This window comes from Stegodyphus dumicola, chromosome 1, assembly GCF_044657685.1.
Source record: "Stegodyphus dumicola isolate Sdum_Otavi_A_Nest chromosome 1, ASM4465768v1".
NCBI classification, from domain to species: Eukaryota; Metazoa; Arthropoda; class Arachnida; order Araneae; family Eresidae; genus Stegodyphus; species Stegodyphus dumicola.
This window is the reverse complement of record NC_140768.1, coordinates 19,669,359-19,690,045: the sequence shown is the minus strand read 5'-3', so window position 1 is coordinate 19,690,045 and position 20,687 is coordinate 19,669,359. Positions and strand designations below refer to the sequence as shown.

The 20,687-nt window shown below is 32.9% G+C and overlaps 1 protein-coding gene across 8 annotated transcripts in view; it reads left to right on the top strand.

The window, feature by feature from the left end:
- Positions 1-12,128, top strand: part of beta-Spec (spectrin beta chain) — a 128,483-nt gene extending 116,355 nt beyond the window's left edge. For all 8 annotated transcript variants that reach the window (XM_035354243.2, XM_035354239.2, XM_035354241.2 and 5 more), the window contains 5 exons: positions 346-451; positions 2,517-2,592; positions 2,680-2,783; positions 9,765-9,807; positions 11,053-12,128. In XM_035354243.2, the coding sequence (XP_035210134.1) occupies positions 346-451; positions 2,517-2,592; positions 2,680-2,783; positions 9,765-9,807; positions 11,053-11,208 (485 nt within the window). In that variant the 3' untranslated portion in view covers positions 11,209-12,128. The remainder of the gene's footprint in view (positions 1-345; positions 452-2,516; positions 2,593-2,679; positions 2,784-9,764; positions 9,808-11,052) is intronic.
- The last annotated feature ends 8,559 nt before the right edge of the window (positions 12,129-20,687 follow it).

Genomic DNA, 20,687 nt, shown 5'->3' with positions numbered 1-20,687 from the left:
ATCTTTAAATAATTACCTCTATGAATGCAGTAACTATACTCTTAAGGAAGAGATCTAAGTTACAAAGAACAGAAATGGTTTTTATAGTGAACTTTTCCCCTTTGATTTGGTAAAATTTTACCTTTATGATCGTTAAATAATATGAACTCGTTATTTAGTTTTAAAATACCCACTCTTTTGACAATAATTTATTTTCTATGACTGAAATTAAAGAAAAATGGATTTATTGCTAAAGCTTGCTTTTAGAATAACAGATTGACCACTTTATATTAAACAATTTAATATTTATTAAAAAGTATTGTTTTTGTAGTAAATATTTAAATTTATTGCTATATTTTATTTTAGAAAAAGGCAGTCCAACAGCTACCTCCCCTGATGAGGAGGTTCAATGTGAAGGCTTGTTAGGACGTAAGCATGAGTGGGAGTCTACAACCAAGAAGGCTACTAGTCGGTATGTATTTTTAAAAAAACTTTGAAAGGTATTGCAGAATTAATACACTTAATTAAGAAAAAAAAAAATTAAGTGTACTTTAGATTTTCAGCTGAAAATCTTTGATATTTGCTATCATAGGTCTAGTATGCTCTTAATTTAATCTTTTCCCATTCTTATATTTATGTTATAATGCAACTGAGACATTTCCCCCCCTTTTTAAAATGTTCTTTTCAATAAAATATTATTGGAAAGATTTTATGGAATTACTTAATGCATCTGTAAATGTGTGCTCCTCCCATAGGATTAGTTTCTGTTTTGAAATTCTTCCATTAATCCATCAGTTAACCCTTTGCGGCACAAAAAATTTCCTTCTGTATGCACAGAAAAAATGAATGAAAAAGGATTTATAAATAACTATAGGTTACTCTGAACCTTCTTTATGTATAGTAGATGGCAGCTCAACACAAACCAGTCCATACATTTTAGCCATGTTTAGTTTTTTAAGACATTCATTTTTCAAAGAAATCTTCCAGATTTTTTTAAGGTATAAAGGAATTGTTTGAAAAGAAATTTGTTATTTTTTTGGTTGTATGCTAATTTTTTTATTCTATATTAGTTTTAAATTTTTACCTTGAAATCTTGCCTAAAATCAAACGGCGAACCTCAGGTATTCCCAAAACGGGCTCACCAAGACTTTAGGACAACTGGAGAGACTGTATTTGTTTCTCTGTATCTCGTCGGTCAGTTCATTGACTACAGAAAGGTGGGTCCTCATCTGTGTTTCATTTCTTGTTTCTCTCTCTCTCTCTTTTTTTTGGGGGGGGGGACGTTTGGTTTTCAACTAACAAATTGTTGGGGTAATTTTCTGAAGGTTAAGGGTAATTAATTATATCAGATAGCTGTTTGGTTTTTCACTAGAGCAGTTCTCTTTTGCTTTTTTGAGTTGTAGATGTTTATTTAATTTTATTATATATTTTCTAATTGTAGATATTGGTTGTGTTTTTTTTTTTTTTTTTTTTTTAATTTGTTTTTAATTATTTTCCAAACAGATCGGAGAGGGCTGGCCATTTCTGAAGCATTGAAAGTGCTATACGAATTGCTTTCAGATAGTGAATCTGATATGGATCCCAGTACATGTGCAAAACGTGCAATATTGGGTTGTGTTTTTTTAATAGTGGTGTCACTTTCTTTGAAAAGTACTACCATGAAACAAATAGACTAAAGTGTAAATATGAAATGTAAATATCATATACCGAAGTTATCCCCCCCCATTCATATGCATGTAATCATCATATAAGCAAAAAAGAGCTTTTTAAGGATGTGTGGAGAGTAACAGGTCTTCCTGTGGCGCACACCCTGGGGAATACTAAATCTGCTACGGTATTCAGAATCTAGTGTTTTTTAATCATAGGCAAAATCTCTTACTCTTTTACACACTTCCCAGCATTGCTTATTTCAGCACTCTTTTCGAAGCTCTGAATTAAAACAAGAAGTGTTATCTTCAAAAAATTTTACTTGTGTACTCCTCTACGCCTAATTAGACTCAGGATTAGTTTCTATTATGAAGTTTTCCCATTAATTCATTAATATTGTTTTCCAGAGTATGGTTAAAATTATGTTTTCTTTACAACTGTAACTGATTAAGCATTTTAATAGATTTTAAAAAAGTAGTGTATAAAATATATAGATTAATTCCTATAATTCTGAGATTTTGTGCCTTTTTTAAGTTATTTGAAGTACTAAGAATGGGACAGTGCTATTGTGCATAATGTGAAATAATTTTTCCATATTGAATTGTATTTTACTCATCATAAAATGCTTTTTTTTAAACTGGCCATAAAATAAATATCTTAATTTCTTGTATTATAATTAAATTGTGGAAGCTATTAATCTGCCCTCCTCTAAATAAAGGTTAAATGCTTAAGAAAAATCACCATTTTGTACTCTAATAAACATATATAATGTTAGTGAGCAGGGTAATTTTCCTATACAGCCCTCTTAGTTCGTGAAGTATTGTTATTTGACTTGTTTAATTTTTGAATGTGACAAACAATCTTAAAAATATTTTTTCTTTAACTTTCAGATCTTGGGATAAAATATATGTTGTACTTCAAGGCAATAAGCTGTTTGCATACAAAGATCAAAGGCATTACAAGCAGGTTTGTTAACCTGACTGATTTGAAAGCAGTATATGTTTAGAATATTTACTTCAACAAAATACTGAAAATGTTTTATTTTCTCGATAGGAGCCTGAGAACTATTATCGCAATGAATCACCCATTGAGCTTAGGGGTGGCACAGCACAAATTGCATCTGATTACACAAAGAAGAAACATGTTTTCCGTCTAAAGTAAGTTTTCAGTACTTTTCATTTTATATATTAAATTACATTTCTGATATTAAAAAGGTGGTCTTATTTCAAGACTTAAACTATATTTTTAACTTCCTTGCCTGCATCCGGAACATATTATTTTTATTATCTTGTATAATTTTTAGAGTAATAATGTAATATGTAATTTTTCCAGAGTTTATTATTTAAGCAGTGACACATTAAAGGCTGTAAACAGACTGCAACTGGACCTTAAACCATGACTGCACTTTTCGTCAGACAATTAAATATTTCTAATACTGTAGAAAATTTTGCTGATCGAGAAATAACAGAACTAGATATTTTGAAACCATTTATGATGTTTCAGATTTTCAAAATTTTCATGAAGAAGCAGTGGTGCTCTGCAAGTCCCAGATATGCTTAATAAAATTAATTTCTCGTAAGTTAAAAAAGCCAGCACATCGTCATGTTCCTCAGCAACTGTCTGACAATTCCTGCCTTCTGACAAGGAGTGTTATCTTGTTGGAAGCATCATTTTATAGTGGAAAAGGGGGGGAACTAATCAGAAGGTATGTTCAAATAGTTTGCAACTTTAATGTTGTACAATTATCACTGGTCTCAAGAGATACTCTTGGGAACATCTCCCAAAGCCGGCCTATTTATGTCGCACAGTGTTTGCATAAATCAACTGTTCATCTGGGAGATGACATACCCTGACTTTAGCCATAAACATGATGTAAATGAAAATGTGATTCATCTGATCATGTAACTCTATTCCATTGTAACATGATCCAATCATAATATTCGTGGACTCGCGACTGTTGTAACCATTGATTTGGAACCATTTCTTTCTGAAGGATGAGGAAGATCAGATGGAGGTAAAATACAATAATTGTAATATACTGAGAGACAGCAGAAGCAGAAATATTTTCCATATAAGGAATAGAATGAAGAATGGCAATGTCAATTGGAGGAAAGAAAGAAATTGCATAAACAGACTTGTAGCTAACGGTGCGATATCCACATACGACCTGCAGAAGTATCCGCCTTTGAACGTGTCGTAAATATGTATAATTTATCTTCTTGAGCAATATACCCCAGACTTTAGAGCCATACATAATGAAGGGTGCAATTCCTTGTTTATAGTTGAGCGAATGAACATTGTAATTAATACTGTATGTGTTGCGTGCAATACGACTTAAACCACGCTGTTATCTATCACATTTCTCTGATACATAAGTTAGTGTTGCTTCCAAGGAAACTTGCAGTCAAGAAAACCCCCAAGATATTTCATTTGCTTTACCACAGTTAAAGGGGTGCCATCGAGAGATAACTGAAATGCATCATAACAGATGTTTCGCTTTTCACTAATCATAACACTGGTTTTATCAGGATTAAAGTCTAATTTAAAACCTTTTGACCAGTTGGCCAGCAAAACAAGACATCATCCGCAAAGCCTATAGTATCACAATAGGCAAGATTTTCCAGTTTTGATAGGAGATCATTAATAATAATATTCTAAAACGTAGGTCCTGAAAAACTGAGCCTTGAGGGCAACCCCTTTCAAGGTGACGAATTGCAGAAGCCGAGCCCAATTGCAGTTTGGCTGCCCGATCATTTAAAAAATCAGCAGCAAGTGAAAAAATATTCATTGGAAGTTCCACTTTTTTGAGAAGATTGAGAACACAAGGCCACCACGCATAGTCGAGGGCGCCCTTCATATTCAAAAAGACCAAAATAGTGTGCAAGTTTTTCTTTTTTCCTCTCTGAACAATTTCATTCAAGCGTAAAGGAGCGTCTTCAGAACTTTTTTGAGGTGTAAAACCATACTGATTACCAGAAAGGTCTCCATGGCGGAGATACCAGCAAATTCTGTTAATAAAAAGTTTTTCCAAGCACTTACCTAAAACAGGAAGTATAAGCTTATACATCTAAGGTTATCTAGGTGAGGAATCCTAGACTCATTTCCTTTAGGAGTAAGAATTACTTGAGCATGTTTCCAAACACGTGGAAAAATGCCAACATTTAGGCAAACGTTAAAAAGTTTATGGAGAAATTGAGGAAACATTAAATGATTTGAAATAGAATCAGGACCAGGTGATTTATTTAGTTCCTGCATTAAAATAAGTGTATTAATTTCATCACAGGAAAACATAGGATCAACAAAAGAAGAATAAGCAGTACGCGCAGATTGACGATATTCCTTATGTAAATTATCATCATTTTCCTCCAGATTCGAGGGGAAAGATTTCTGAAGCACAGCAGTAATTGTCTCTTCTAAAGAGTGAGTTGTCTCTGCAGTGGGAAGACAAATACCAGTTATTTCAATTTTTTTTTTCCACGAAATCTCTTTTTAACTCCATACGTGTAAATCTTTTTCCATACATTTTGAACATCAATGGTCAAAAGAAATGTTTTCAAAGACTGAGATTTAGCGTCGGCAAGCTTTTGATTGTACACTTGAAGGGCATACCCACCTTGTCTCATGTCATCTATGTCATTCTGGTGAGCACATTCTCAAGGTGAGGGTAATCATAATGTTTAGGCTGAAAAGTGTAAATATAAATTTAAAATGTATGCTTTAGAAATGTATATATAAGATGGTCAGTGTATATTGTGGCTGTTGATAGTCGATATTCCTTCAAAATCTTACTTTTTTAATTTAATTTTTATTAAAGATTAATAATTTTATTTATTATTATTAAATTTAAATTAAAGATTAATAATTTAATTTATTAAAGAGCAAGTGTTGAAGAGAAATTTCAGAACTTGCTAGGGAAAATTATAATTTATGGTGTTCAAGAAGCAAATTAAAAAAAGAAAGAAAACGAAAATCCTAAAATGTTTAGGAAAATTTATGAAGTTTTTGTACACTTGAGAATCTAAAAATGAAGTTTTTGAAACAATCAATACTCTGTTAATCACGGTAACTGTGTTTTTAAATTAAGTGCTATGTGATATTGTGGTAGATACATGCCAAGTAAAGCTTAAAGTAGATCAAATTTAATTTACATTCCAATAAAAAATTGATATTACAAGCTTTTACTGAAACTGATGCCAAATAAGACTACATGTTATGTCTTAAAACATTGGGATTTTATTAAGCATGATAACTGTTAGCGGTTATATCTAGAAATTTTAGAAGAGATTAAGAGACTACTAATCAGTAAGGTCGAAAAACATTTTAAATTCTGAATCAGTCTTGACGTCTCTTATTCTTCTTCTTCTTTTTTTTTTTTTTTTTTTTTTTTTTTTTTTTTTTTGTAACGTTTAAGCATTTAATCGCTGAATAAACTATAATTAAGTTAGATAATAGAGGGTTCAAGAATATTTTAACCCTCCACCTGGACAAGCCGCATATATGTATCTTAGAATATTTTTTGTAATGCTCTTAAGTTTGTGTGTGTGTATAAAAAATATGTCTAAGAAATTGGTGTAAAGTACTAAAAGCATTTTGTTATTATAACTAAACAAATAAGCTCTTTCTCATGGCAGTTTTGAAAAGTTTGGAAAATTGGGTATCAGCTAGTTGGAAGGTTAAACGAGGCTATGAATTTTTTCCTGTTTTGTAATGCAATTTTTGTAGTAATTAAAATCAGCCCCATCTCCTACATTTTTAACCATTTGAGTCCTGGGGATATTGAAAAAACACTGTCAAAGAATCCCAAACAGTGCAACTGCGTGTACGGAAAGACCCAAGTAGCACAATAGCGCTTGTTTTATTTTATGTCGAGAAATATAAAGCGGTGCGATAGCACTTTGTTTATTTTACATCAATGAATCCCAATTGGAGCAATAGCGCTTCTTGTATTCGTTAGGTACCTCAATTCTCGTCTTTTTCTTATCGCTCCATCACGTTTATTGCAGTTTGCAAAGTGATTGGATGTATTCTTGCGTAAAGCTGTGTTCAGACGGCGGCATAAAGAACATAGAGGCATAGTCATAAGGGCATAAAATACAGGAGTTCCGTTAACCCCTTAACTGCCGCGGGCGTATATATACGCCTTGCTCAGCCGATGCGTTAACTGCCCCAGGCGTATATATACATCCTTCCAAACTGCTATCATTTGCTTTGCGCTGCTATACCTAAAATTATTCGCAAAGTTAACGCATCGGCTGCGCATCTGGGGCAGTTAACGCATCGGCTGAGCAAGGCGTATATATACGCCCGCAGCAGTTAAGGGGTTAACACCTGCAAGACGGGAGTCTAAGCTGTGGCCAACGAGAGAAGCTAAATTTTCGCATGCGTGGATGTGTTTCGCTCACTGTTTTGCAGCCCGATTGATTTTCCACGCTCGCTCTACTTGTTTTCGTTATTTTGTGTCATGGTTCAACAGAATGCTCTTTTATCTGCCCTTCTTATAAGCCAAGAGGCAACAGAAGAAGGTAAAAAAAGAAAAAAAAAAAGAAAAAGAACGAAATGGTCTAGAGATGTTTTTTTGGAAAGTGCTTGGTTGGCACATATTTCTGTGTGAAGCAGTATGGAATATTTTTGCATTGCACTGTAGTACTATAAACATGTGCATGCATATTTATATATAAAAAACCTTCTTCAATTTTTATATTTAATTTCTCTTAGGAGAAATACAATATTCTAAATATGCGTGATTAAAAATAAAATCTTGACTATAAGTGACAGATAGCCTGTATATAATATTTTCCCATTTTGCAGGTTTGAAAGCAGTTAAGCGAACCATACATTACTTTTTTTTTTAATTTTCAATCAAAAGGAATATGCTTCTGTGCTTAGCACTCCTTATTCACTGTCACTGTCAATCACTACAGTAGTTGGCTGCACTACCAGTATCAATTATCACTAGTGCTAGTATCCCACAACTGGTCACTATGACCAATAACGACAACCAAACATGTACAGTACTATGAAACGTTCAACCAAAAATATATTTTATGCTCAATCATTAAATACATTTTGCTGTTTAAATACATTTTGCTGTGTCGCCAGCTGTTTGTATGCATCTATTTCTAATCATTAGCATGTATAAGCCGCACCCCTGAATTTCATATGCTTTTCCTGAAAAAACAGGGATTACACTCAAGAGACTACAGTGCAAAATAAATAACAACTTTCAGTAATTTTTGTGGATAATTCTGCAAACTGGTATGTTTATATCACATAAGTAATTCAAATTAAACTCTGCTCTGCTTTGAGATGTCATAGATGTTAAGTTTCATCCACGTCTGGAGCCCACAAGCAGCGGAGTGGTAAAGTCGCTGAACACTAGTAGTTCACTTCGAAGTTCAAATCGCGCGAACGGGCTGGCTGCATGGGCGTTTTCGTGGTTTTTCCCCATGTGTAATGTGTATATGAGCCAGTTTTCCTTAGAATGTCCTCCACGAAGGCAGCCCTCCCTTTAGGCAGATAGCCCTAGTGTGCTTTGCCGTAATCTCAATAAACCAAACCAAAATCATCATCCACGTCTGTTGTCAGAAGTAAGTACTTTTAATGATTTTTCATTTGCTGACCGATTATATATAAACATTCATACCTTATCCAGGAATTTCTACCAGAGAAATAGCATGAATTTAATTATCAAAATTTCACTCAAACGGTAGTAATAATGAGTGGATAATAATAACAAATACTATTCATTAAATTATAGTGTATGTTATGAATTATGTGTGCTATTCAGTTTCATTAAAAGTAAATTCCTTTCATGGAAAACGTAATTAAAAAACAGAATAGAACATCAACAGGATACAAAACTGTCTAGACTGTTGACTGAAGGATATTTCACTACATTTTTTCCTTCTTGGAATTCATAAGAGCATTTTCTCGAAAGATTAATCTTTTATTACTTATACAAAGCTTACACTATTGAATTGACTATTGTGACTATTCTTAAATAAGTGAAAATAAACTTTTTTTAAAGTAATATTTTTGCTGGGGGGGTAAGCAAATTCTTGATATTGATTTCATGTTTTAGTAAAATTAATTCTTGATGTTTGTTTGGAAAGAAAATCACCATATTTCCAGCTTTTTCAATAAACTTATTCTTAAATGCAAAAATAATTAAACAGGAAGAAAATTATAGTAATAATTTATACAAAAATAATAAACAGAAAGAAAGTAATAATAATAATTTGCACAGAAAAAATAAAATTTTTGCAAGCATGCATTTTTTAAAGAATTTTCATAATAAAATGAAAAATAATGGATGGGATCAATCATCTACAGATTCGTACACAGTGTGCATGATCCTGAGCTTAACTTTCACTTTACGAGTTTCATCCGTATTTTTCAATTTATTGTGAAAACTCATTAAAAATGCATGTCATCATTGTAGATTTCTTGAGAGATCAACTCATTATTTTGTTCGGATATGATGTGCTCCATATATATATATATATATATAAAAAAAAAAAAAAAAATGTCGCTTTCGATGTGACAGCGAAATTGTTTAAAGAAAGCCGCTTCGTTTTAGCTCCGCTCTAATTGGTCGATGCTTATTCCAAACTCTGTGTAAAGTTGAAAACTTGGAACTTTGTGCCTGTGAACCTTAAACCAGATTATGTGACGTGGCACAGATTGGTTGCCTTGGCAATGCAGCTCTGCTTTAACCAGTTATGCCCCGTCTGAGCACAGCCTGTTTCTCATTTTGTCGACAATGTTCGAAATGTACTGGGTTTTTCTCGACATAAAATCTCAATAGCGCGATCATGTTGCTTGGGACTCAAATAGTTAAGTAATTTTCTGTTATGCTATGTAGTTTTACAACTGCATAATGGGAAAGTATTGCTTTTAATTTTTAATGTAACCAGAAATGTTTAAGAATATTTACAAAATTATAATTAAGGTTATAACTATTTGTAATTTTAATTTAAATTTTTATTGTGTAATTTTAATTACAATTTTTATTTATAATTTAAACAGCTCTGAAAATAATTATTTCATGTTGTTAAATTTGTTTTATGGTTTGAGCTTTGTAAAGCAAATCTATTAAAACTCGTTCTTCCTCTTATAATCTGCTTTTTCCATAATAGGTTAGCCAATGGTGCTGATTATTTGTTCCAAGCAAAAGATGATGTAAGTACTGTCTCATCATATTTAATAACAAATCTATAAATATTGGCCTTTTTGTATCGTATTATAACTGCTAATAGACATCTAAAACTAATGGTCATTTATTTGTATAATATGTTAAAATACTATACAAAATCTTGTATTCTTATAAGATAACATTTTTATAAGTTTCTTTCTAATATGCAAGTTCACTGGTTAATATTGCATAAGGTTATACTGTATTAGAGAATAATACTATCTGGTAAAAAAATTATTACTTATAAAATATTTAATATCAAGATCCTTTCTCTGAAGGAAAATGTATGCTGAAGTCTTGGAAGGGAGAATGCATGCCATTTCTTTATACTGATCATTAACACATTTTATTTTGAGTAAAAAATTCAGAATAATTTTTTAATTGAAATTAATTAAAATTTAATATTTTTAACTTTAGCAATCTTGACAGGTTTTTGAAAATGTTTAGCAAGTTAATAGCGATGTTCATCTAAAATATATTAAGAAAACTGGTGGGAATCCAGGCAGTAGGGCAGCAGTGGGCAGTGAACAATAATTGAATGATGTATACTACATCATGCAGGCATGCACTGTCCTGTTAAAACTTGGGAGCCTTGACACAAAGACAGTAAATAGGCTCCTATGTTTGTCAGCAATGCATATTAAATGTTGTGCAACCTGATACTAGGGTTCTTAATTTTGCTGTGTGACCCAACATTGCTGTGCATGGCATGTCTGTCTTCTCATTCAGTGGTGTGATAGGACTGCTGCAGCCATTGCTGTTCTCCGTCATTTCACCTGTCCTTTTAGGGGTGATCACTGAATTGGTAATTCCTCTAATCATGATGATTCAGTAGAAATCACTTTGGCTTGTTTTCATCCAGCATGATTAGTCTGTACAAGCCACAATTATTCTTTGTCAAACTCGGATTTGCTCAAATAATTGCTAACCTCATGCAAAAGAAAAGTTAGCAAACACCCAATTACAGTACTTTAAAACAGCATTCTCTTATCCCTTTTTTATAGTGCCGTGCACTGCAATGATGTCTGCATGTGGTCTGAATTTCAAACCTTCTGAATGCTGCCTCCGTGTTGTTGCATTTCGGATGGTCAGCAGTATTAAAATGTATAAGCAGTGTCTTTACTTACATTTGTGGAATTTTTAGAAAAATATTAGCCTTATTTATTGAACATATTTTAAGACTCCTTATTTTTCACGTTGTAATTGCTTTGTGAACAATGTCTTTTTTGTAGGATGAAATGAACCTTTGGCTTCAGAAATTACAAGCAGCTATCGGAAGTGAGGGATCATCTGGGCCATCTCGTTCACAGACTCTTCCTGCCAAAGGTGACAGTGAAAAGAAGGATGAACATAAAAAACGAGGATTTTTTACTCTCAAAAAGAAATAGCCTGCTGCTTTCTCACCGGTGTGATGGACCTCCCCATCGGCCAGAAGACGCTTGAACTACATTCCTTCTAACGACTTCTGCCAAACTGCTTCAATGCAGACAACTTCACCTTCTCTAGGCAGTCTAAATTCTCTGCTGATTTACCACCAGTTATGAGTAGCATGGAGAGAAGACCTGTTGTTAGACAAGACTTCTATTTACAGAGCAACAACTCTTCTCACTTCGTGTATGATAGTCTTCAAATGATTCTTACTTGACTGTCATTCCAATTGCTTATTGCATTTAATCTGTTCACCTCATGTTTGTTGTTGAATCATTACCATTGGAGTTTAGTTGTCTGCACACTGAAGTCATCAGTGCTGAGAAAGTGCTGCTGTAAATGTACATACTTGCAAAGTGAAGATGTGAATTTTTTTTTTTTTTTTTTTTTCCTTTTGAATAGCTTTCTCTCTCATATTCCTTAAGTACTGACACTGAAGTTATTAAGTTAAGAAATTATGAATAGTTAGTGATTTTTGTAGTTTATTCCTTTGATTGTTATTTCCAGTTATAATCTAAACTCGGTGTCCTCGTCTAAGTACCTTTTTTAATATGAATGTTTTAAATCTTGCGTCTTGTATTCCTTAATCATCAAGAGTTTGTAAGAATGTCAAGTTTGGTGGATAGCAAAATTATTTGCTTTTGATTCGCTGTTATTGCTTTTGTTCCCGTAATTTCTTAATGTTTTGCACCAATGTTTTGATGTATTTCATTTTTATTTTCTACCACATTTTTATCTTTATTCTTTTCCCAGTGTTAAGCATTATTTTTTATTTTAAACTATATATATATATAAAAGATAGAGATACTTTAATGCTTTGGCAGCTTACAGTATTTTATTGTATACATTCTTTGAAGAAATAAAAGTTGAATCAAATCTATTTACTTGTGTCAGTTTTCACAATCTGTTATGTAAAATTTTTAAATCTGTTAAAATATAACTTTTAAATCTGTTAAATATAACATAGTTTTTTCAAGTTTGTCAGTTGGAACAAGTTGATCATGATGTTACAATGTAAAACTAACATACAGGTGAATTCTTTAAATATACTTTCCATTAAAAGAATAATTGCTTTAATGGAGAGCATAGGTTTATTTTATTGCTTTAAGAATAGTTACCTTTTTCTTGGATTTTATAGAGCTTTAGCAGTGTTAGATTATAAAGTTGAAGGTTTGAATGAAACCATGATTGTGCATATTATGGTTGAAAAACTTAAAAAAATATACTAGAAGTTTGTGGGAAAGAGAACTGAAAGAAGATGAGCTAGATATTTTAAACTAGTTGTTAGCATTCTTACAAACTCAAGCGCTTACTGTGCAAAATTGTAAATTTAAGGAATCTGAAAGGCATTCTAATGTAAAATTGTTAATGGCGGTACTTCGGTAGGAAAAAAATCATAATATATGTTTTAATTGCTTATCTCCTAATCATCAGGTAAAATTATGTAAGAGGAACTCCTAAGTGTAAATCATGTCAAAAGACACAGTAATCTTTTGCATATTAAAAGACCAAATACTTGTCATGTAAAACAGTTAATCAAGGCACTAGAATGTCAAGCATTATTTCAGCTTTGTCGAGCCCATCTATTCTGAAGATATTAACTAATTCTTCAACTGTTACTTGTAAGGAGCCAGTTAACCATCTTTTTTCTTTAGTTAAGAAAGTTAAGATGAGTTAAGAAACAAAGATTTCCAGTTAAAGATAGCTGTAAGTAAAGAGGTGTTACTTTGTACAATAATAATGAATATTTTGGATTCTGTGGGAAAATATCAGTTATGTTGTGTACTGCTAGGTCCTGGTAGTTAGGCCAGTTTTATTACAGAAGACTAAGCAGCTCATCTTTATTTCCCTAGGGCAAAAATTACAGCTTCATGCCTTAGTTTGTTGGCCACACCTACCAATATCACTGTACTGTAAGACCTTTTCCCGCATATTGAAACGTAATCGAAATTTAACAACTCTGTGTTTGTTGTGCTCAGGATTACAGCACAGAATTTGTTGCACTCGTCAGTTGATCCTAAAATTCATCAGAATCGTAGAGGGAGGTTTGGTTCTCGCGGATCTTTACTTTCACAAAATGGGTCCCATTGATATATTGCTAAGAGTGGGTGTAACTTTGCAGCATTAAAAGGAAAAATGAACAACAAGTGGAAAGGTCTGCCATTACCAGTTTGCTCTGTATTTGGCTGGGTAATTTCAAGAACCTTTGACCTATCAGGATGCACTATTTTTTATGGTAAATAATATGCACTACTGATGAACTTATTAGAAAATCTGCCGATTCTAAAAACATATTTATCTAAGTAAGAAAAGGTAAGTGAATTACATTTTCAGAATATGCATTCAGGAAATACAGATGGCAGATTTATCGTTATTGCATGAGCAGTTAGGAGAATCAAAACAACAAGCAATGAAGAGATTCCACCTTTTATAAAGAACCTTTAGCATTTCCCATGATCGCGCAGCAATACTAATGTGGCTCAGGCATATGAAGAAAATTCTGAAGGAAGAGAGTCAAAAGGATGCAACAAAAGGCTTCTAACTGCCATAACATGTGGTCATTAAGGAGTTGAATGTGATGAAAAATTTGTGGATTGTTTATGAAGCATCAGGTCTTTTTTTTTTTTAGTGATGCATTAATGGTAAATCCAAGAGTCTAACAAGACCTATTTATTCCATGCTGTACTTGAAAAAATGTTTTGGCAAGTGCGTGAATTCCAGCGATGCAAATTGTCAAAGAATCCTTAAAACTATAAGAGAATCTAAAGATGGCCAACTGGAAGAGTACCAATTATATACAGTGACATACAGAAAATAATCAGCATCATTACTCTCTAATAGAGCTATTATGCTCATAGCTGTTGACGAGGAAGGACATTTTCAAAGAGCTTCAGAAATTGCATGAAGAGACTTGTATGTTAATGATCTTTACTGATGTGGCAACAGTAGAATCTGTGAGTCTGACAAAAGAAGTACTGGAAGAAGAAAGGGAAATGGTAAAAACAGCAAATGGAGTCTGTATCTGTCTGGAGTAATGAAACTGTAGCATCTTTAGCAGATATTCATTTTGGATAGGGAAGATGTGTACCATTTCTTGATGTTTGAGGTTTAGAAAAAAATTCCTAAGATCAGAGAAGCATGTGCATGTTAGTAGCATAATTCTCTACTTGTTACCATTCATCGAAAAATGTGGAATTCTGAGAGTAGGTGGCAAACTGTTAAATGTCCAGATTCCCGAGGAGCAGAAGCAGCCAATTTTTATTACTAAAAATTACCTGATTGGTGAAATGCTCGTCAGATGCTATCGTATGTATCCTGGCCCAATGCTTCTGCAAGCTGCATTAAGAGAGATGTGTTGGATTATATCTGTAAGAGATATAGTTAGAATGATTGTAGTTTAGCTTCTTTGAGAAATTTTTGGCACTGATTAGTAGATATGGCAGCGAAGGTGGCTATGTAATTGTGCAAATTGTATGCACTCAACAATGGTAGTCTGACTTGTTCCAACACCTTTTAAAAATCTTTTCTTCTTGTAATGTTGACATGATTTACACTCAGGAGTATTCTTGCATGATTTTACCCAGCAGTTAGGAGATAAGCAATTAAAACAAATGTTGCAATGCTTTATAAAATCATCCCTCCCTCCCTTTTTTTTGGGGGGGGGACACCAACATACTGTTAATCTTAGAGCAGATGATCAAGGTATGATCACAATGAACATTTTTTATTTATCTGCCATTAATAATTTCACATTAAAATGAGTTTTAGATTCTTTAAATTTTCAATTTTGCAAAGTGTATACCTGAGTTAGCAAAAAAGATAACAACTCGTTTAAAATACGTAGCTCATCTCCTTTTAGTTCTCTTTCTCACCAATTTCTAATAGATTCAGATACTTTTCTGTCATGCACCTGCCTAGCACTTTAGCAGCACTGTTATAATAATATATGTGTGTGTTTGTTTAAATATTCTTGTTTACACACAATCCCCAGAGAGTGCTATCGTTGAGTATCGGTATCTGTTTTTTTTTCCCTTTTACAGACACCGAAAAGCATGCAAGTCCATAACAGACAAGTATCTAGATTTGTCTTAATTTTTCATCAAGAATGTGGACAATCATGGCTTCACTTAAACTTTCCTAGTTTATAATCTAACATTACTGAAGATCGCACACATTCATTTGTTACATAAACTAAATTTAACATTTTCTGAAGATATTCATTAATAGTTGGCTGTTTTAATAGAAAGTGTATTCACCAAGGTGTCCTGTTCCCTGTCTGTCTTAAGTAACTTCCAAAGAAATTTCATAATTTGCATTAGAAATGATTATTGAATGTATAATTTTTTATGCATAGCTTTTGCTGCTAACTAAATATTTCAACTTTATAGCAGTAGAAATAGTTTTATTTTCACATACATTTAAAGTAACTAAGTCTTTAAATGTTAATCATTCTTCAGTATTTCCTGAGAAAGCATAGTTAATCGTATCTCTCCAGTATTAGAATTTAATTGGATAAAAGTTGACAATCGGGTGTCCCTAGGTATTTTTTGCGATATCATTGATGCCAGGAAGCAGTGTTTCCAAGATGGCTGTCACCAAAAACAAAAGTACTCGCCTCATTTGTTCTTGGCTGTGTGTCATCATCAGTATCATATGATTGGGGCACATACGATAACAAAGATTCGAAGACAGCATTTTAAAAACTCTCCACAAATTCAAGGGGAAAATTGCATGTGAAAGAAACAATAAGCATAAACATTGCTTTTACAAACAAGTCTGAAAAAAAGGTGCTGCTATCTAGTAGAAAACTGGTTAACTAATGAAATTCGGTAGATCCCTAGTTTGGACAATACCAAAGTACCAATAACAAGTAGTGTCGAGTAATGAAAAAGTGGGTATTGTAAAGATCTATGAAAGCAATAAACAGAGAAACTTCAAAAAAGATGATATGGTGCAAGATTCTGGACTTTTTATGTGCTCTAATTATATTGTTTGGAAAATGCATATAATTGCTCATCTTCGTATTTATAGGAATGCAGCAATTGGCCAGTTTGAGTTACTGTACTTCAAAATATGATAGCCCGCCGTTTTAAATAATAAATAGCATTCCTCTTTAGCCATACAAATAACAAAGTGCATCCCTGCATTTAATTAAATGCAAATTTCAAACAAAACAAGAGACAAATTAAAACTAGGGAAGGTTTACAAAATAATCCAAGCATTAAAGTAAAAATTTTTGAGAAATAAAAGATCAGCACTTCAAAAAAATATTCAATGTAAATTTTCACAAGTTAGTTAACTTATTTTACAACAATAACCAATTACAGGAACATAAAGAAGATTGAAAAATTACGATCGGTATTATGTAAAACTACTAAATAAATTCAAAACAAAATACAAAAAACAAAAAAAAGGTAAAGCCAGTGAAATTTATTCTAAATTTTTACATACAAGTCTGCCAAACAAATACACAATCGAAAAGAAATGATTAAAAATTTGATAAAATAAAAGAGAAAAATGATTCTACAGATTTTAACTGAATTAATTACCTAAAGATATGGCGAAGAAGAATATAAAGGAAATCGATACTTAAAAAATAAATACATAAATCAAACGGCTACAATACAGAAACAAAATTGAATAAGCGTATAATTTGCTGGTATAAAGAATATAAGCAAATGTTTCATAAAGCAATGAAAAAAAACTAATTGAAACAAAATGCAGTGGAATATATGTCAATAAGATTGTTAAATCGCCAAAATGACTCGTTTACTGCTCATCGTAAATAACCCGTTTACTTCTCATCATCATGTCGCCTAATCCCCTATGCACCAAATACTAGGATTAAACCATTAAATCTATTAACATTATATCGCAATCATGTCTTTACTATCAGTATGATTGTTATACAACCAGGGCCGTTCCTAGGCCACTGGCTGCCCGCGTACTAAGATCGCCGCCCTCGATTTTTTTTTTTTTTAGCTCAATGATTAATAAAATTTTTATTTCATACTCACTAAGTACTTACATATGACAAGCTGTATGAAAAGTACTGACATATGACAAGTACTTACAATGAATTTGTTGGCAACTACTCCGGTAAAAGAAAAAGGAGAAGAAAACAGTAATTGATTCGAGCGTTTTGGCAACAGAGAGAAACCTGACAATAACCTTTGAACTAGCATTTTTATTTAGAACTTGAACTCGATTTTTCGAATCGGCTGTAATCGAATATTGTTTAAATGATTATCCTTTTAAACTAAACATGTAAATACTATTATGTCAACATAAAACTAAGAAAAGCTAAGTCATGTCGATGATTATATCTAAGTGATGAATGATTCACAAAAGGAGACATTAGTGTTTTTTTTTTTTTTTTTTTTTTTTTTTTTTTTTTTTCTAGCAGCTATCCAGAATCATCAAAAGGGTTAAAAGTGTTGTAAGGAAATCATCAAAAGGGTAAGTCTTGAGATTAATTGAGTCCTTATATTAATAGATTTATCACAAACTGGAGTATATACATACTATTTTATTTAAAAGACACGCAATTATTTGAAACCTTCTGATATAATGGCCGTAATAACTTTAATGAATTTAAAATATTTAGGCGTTGCATCGCGAGAGTCTGGCCTCCACTTATTGTGGCCGCCCGCGTACTTTTACGGCCATGTATACGACGTCTGTGTAAAAAATAAAATAAAAAAATTTATACGCGAGTACAACTCATGCCCAGGCAAAGAACGTTTATGTACAGAAGGATAGCTTCCATAGGCGTAATTTAAATCAGTTTGACTACATTCGTTCTTTCATAAAACTTTTCGTGATAACTCGAATTTTCGTACATTTTGTTACAATCCATTAATTAACTTCCTTGAGCTGGATGGTTGCCGCAGTAAATTTAAGAGTACTTCCCTCCGTCCTAACGGAACCGCCTCATCTTTTGCGAAGCTTTCGTTCTGCCCTACCCCTAATCGAACAATAACTAATTGAAGCGGGTTTTTTTTTTTTTTTTTTTTTTTTTTTAAGAAGTCCAAAGGGCCAATTTTCCCCCAAAAAGACTATTAATTTCGTTTTGCCATTTTGCGTCGATTCATGATGAGCGTTGTTTCTTTCACTTTTCAACTTGTTGCCACCGAATGTTACCGCCCTGTATTATATTTAAAGAAATTAAATAATGAAGAATCTGCATGTTTCTCGCACTGTGATAAAACAATGGGACCTAGAACCATCAAAATTTGAATAACGTAATCTTCCATAGAATATGGGCATTTGGAAGCCCTAATTTGAATTTGAAATTTGTTTTATTATCGATTTCATATTTTGCTTCAACGAATTTTTGATTAACAAACTCAACGATTTCAAAGTGAGCAATGACAACACTGTATGAGATGGGGGACTAGCGCCCCTCCCTCTCTCGTACAGCGCGTAAGACATGTTGTATATTGGAAATTCTAGATATGCCCATTTTGAAATTATTTTGCGACATTGTTCTTGAACTGAATTTTATGGTTTGAGTACGTAGAACGTGATATTTAATAAATAAAAGTAACACACAAAACGTTAAAAAAACGCCCCCTTTGGACGTAATTTAAAATCCGAAACTTTTCAGATTTTTTTGTTATTTATTTTTAATTTCTGTAACTAATATTCACATATCATATTGTGTAAAGAGCAGTGTTAACTAGCAAGGGAATAGGATATTTTATTTTTATTATTTTTTTATTACGAAACAGAAAGCAGTCTCTTACTGATGAAACAATGTTTGCCATGTGCATCATTATCTACAAAATTGGATTGAACTGCTCATCTCAGCGCTTTTTTTTTTCAAAGCCGTTTTAAGAATATATACTACATATACAGCTTTGATGACTGTGCTACTAGGAGACAAGATTTTAGCTACAGTTGACATAGTTTCCAAAAATCTTGTGGCTATTTCATCAATGTTACAAACGGGAGACGAAAATTTTATGAAAAACAGAAAAGAAAGTTTAATCAGGAAACCTAGTTGTATCCAGGGGCGTACCTAGAGGGGGCATCTGTCCCCGGGCGCAAAATCCAAGGGGCGCCAAACTGATGTTACGACATTTTAGAATTAAATGTTTTCCATCCTTGGCAAGCATTAGGGGGCGCGAAATCTTCAGTTGTCCCTGGGCGCTGAAAACCCTAGCTACGACTGTGGTTATATGTGATATAAATACTATTTTATTGACCTTGATGTTCGCTTTTTTTTTTTTTAGCAAGACCAAAACAATACTGTTGCGTGAATACGGGTTCGTAATGGATTGAATGCACAAGTCGATAAAAAGTTAATAAAATTTTTTCTTATCCCAAGAAACAAAAAAAAAAAAAAAAAAAAAAAAGAAAAGAAAAAAAGAAAGAAAGAAATGCTGAAATTTCCTCAGAGATATTGGTACAATATCGGAATATCTCACAGTAGTTATGTTTTAAACTAATAAAACAATATATAATAGTTCAATAGAACTCAATTCAAAACACAGAGAAAGCGAATCCGATCTCACCGCGAATTGGTTATAATCAATAACAGCGCTAAGTAAACAACTGAAGTGAGATGTTTTAATACGGCTTTTATAAGCTTTTTAATCATGCACGAGAACATTCTGGTTTTTTCCTCGAATTTCTGGATAGCAAAAGATTACATTTACGAGATATCAATTTATTAAAATGTTGAATGCACGTGCCCCAGTATTTCAATTTTTCCGGGGTAGCTTTCTCTTAAAATAAGTCTCGTGCTGTATTGCACGAGAATATAAAACAATTTTAATTACAAATTCTACTAAAAATAGCTAAAATCTAAAAACTGTAACACTGCCCCCTTCCCAAGGACTGCACGTCCCGATCAGTACAATCCCTGAATACGAAGCCAAACTTACAACTAAGGCATAAATGCAATAATAACCATTTCGTTACAATAACCACATAAACAATAATTGCAATAAGTAACTTTAAATAAATCAAATGCTAGCAAATACTAAATACAAATTAAATCAAATGCACATTTAAAAACAAAAAGAGCTATAGTCTTATACTATTTACAATTATATACACTACGTACTATGGCCATAATAAGGAGCTAACCTTTCGTAATGAATGACTTTGGACTTAGAGTTCGATGACTTACGGATAGGAACCACAACGTTGTTCAGCTTGTTTAGGACTGTATACGAACCATCCCAAGGTGACTGCAGTTTCGGACAGATTCCTTTCTATCGAATCGTATTCCATAACCACACCTTGTCTCCTTCGTTGAATCGATGTTCAGTAGCTCTCGTGTCATATCGGGTCTTCATCTTCTCCGTCGTCAAGCTGACTCGCTCTTGCATTACTTGAAACCGGGCCGGAGATCTTGGACGAATTCTTCAGGCGATGAAGGTGCATCCGGAGGGCGACCAAACAAAAGATCACAAGGCAGACGAAGGTC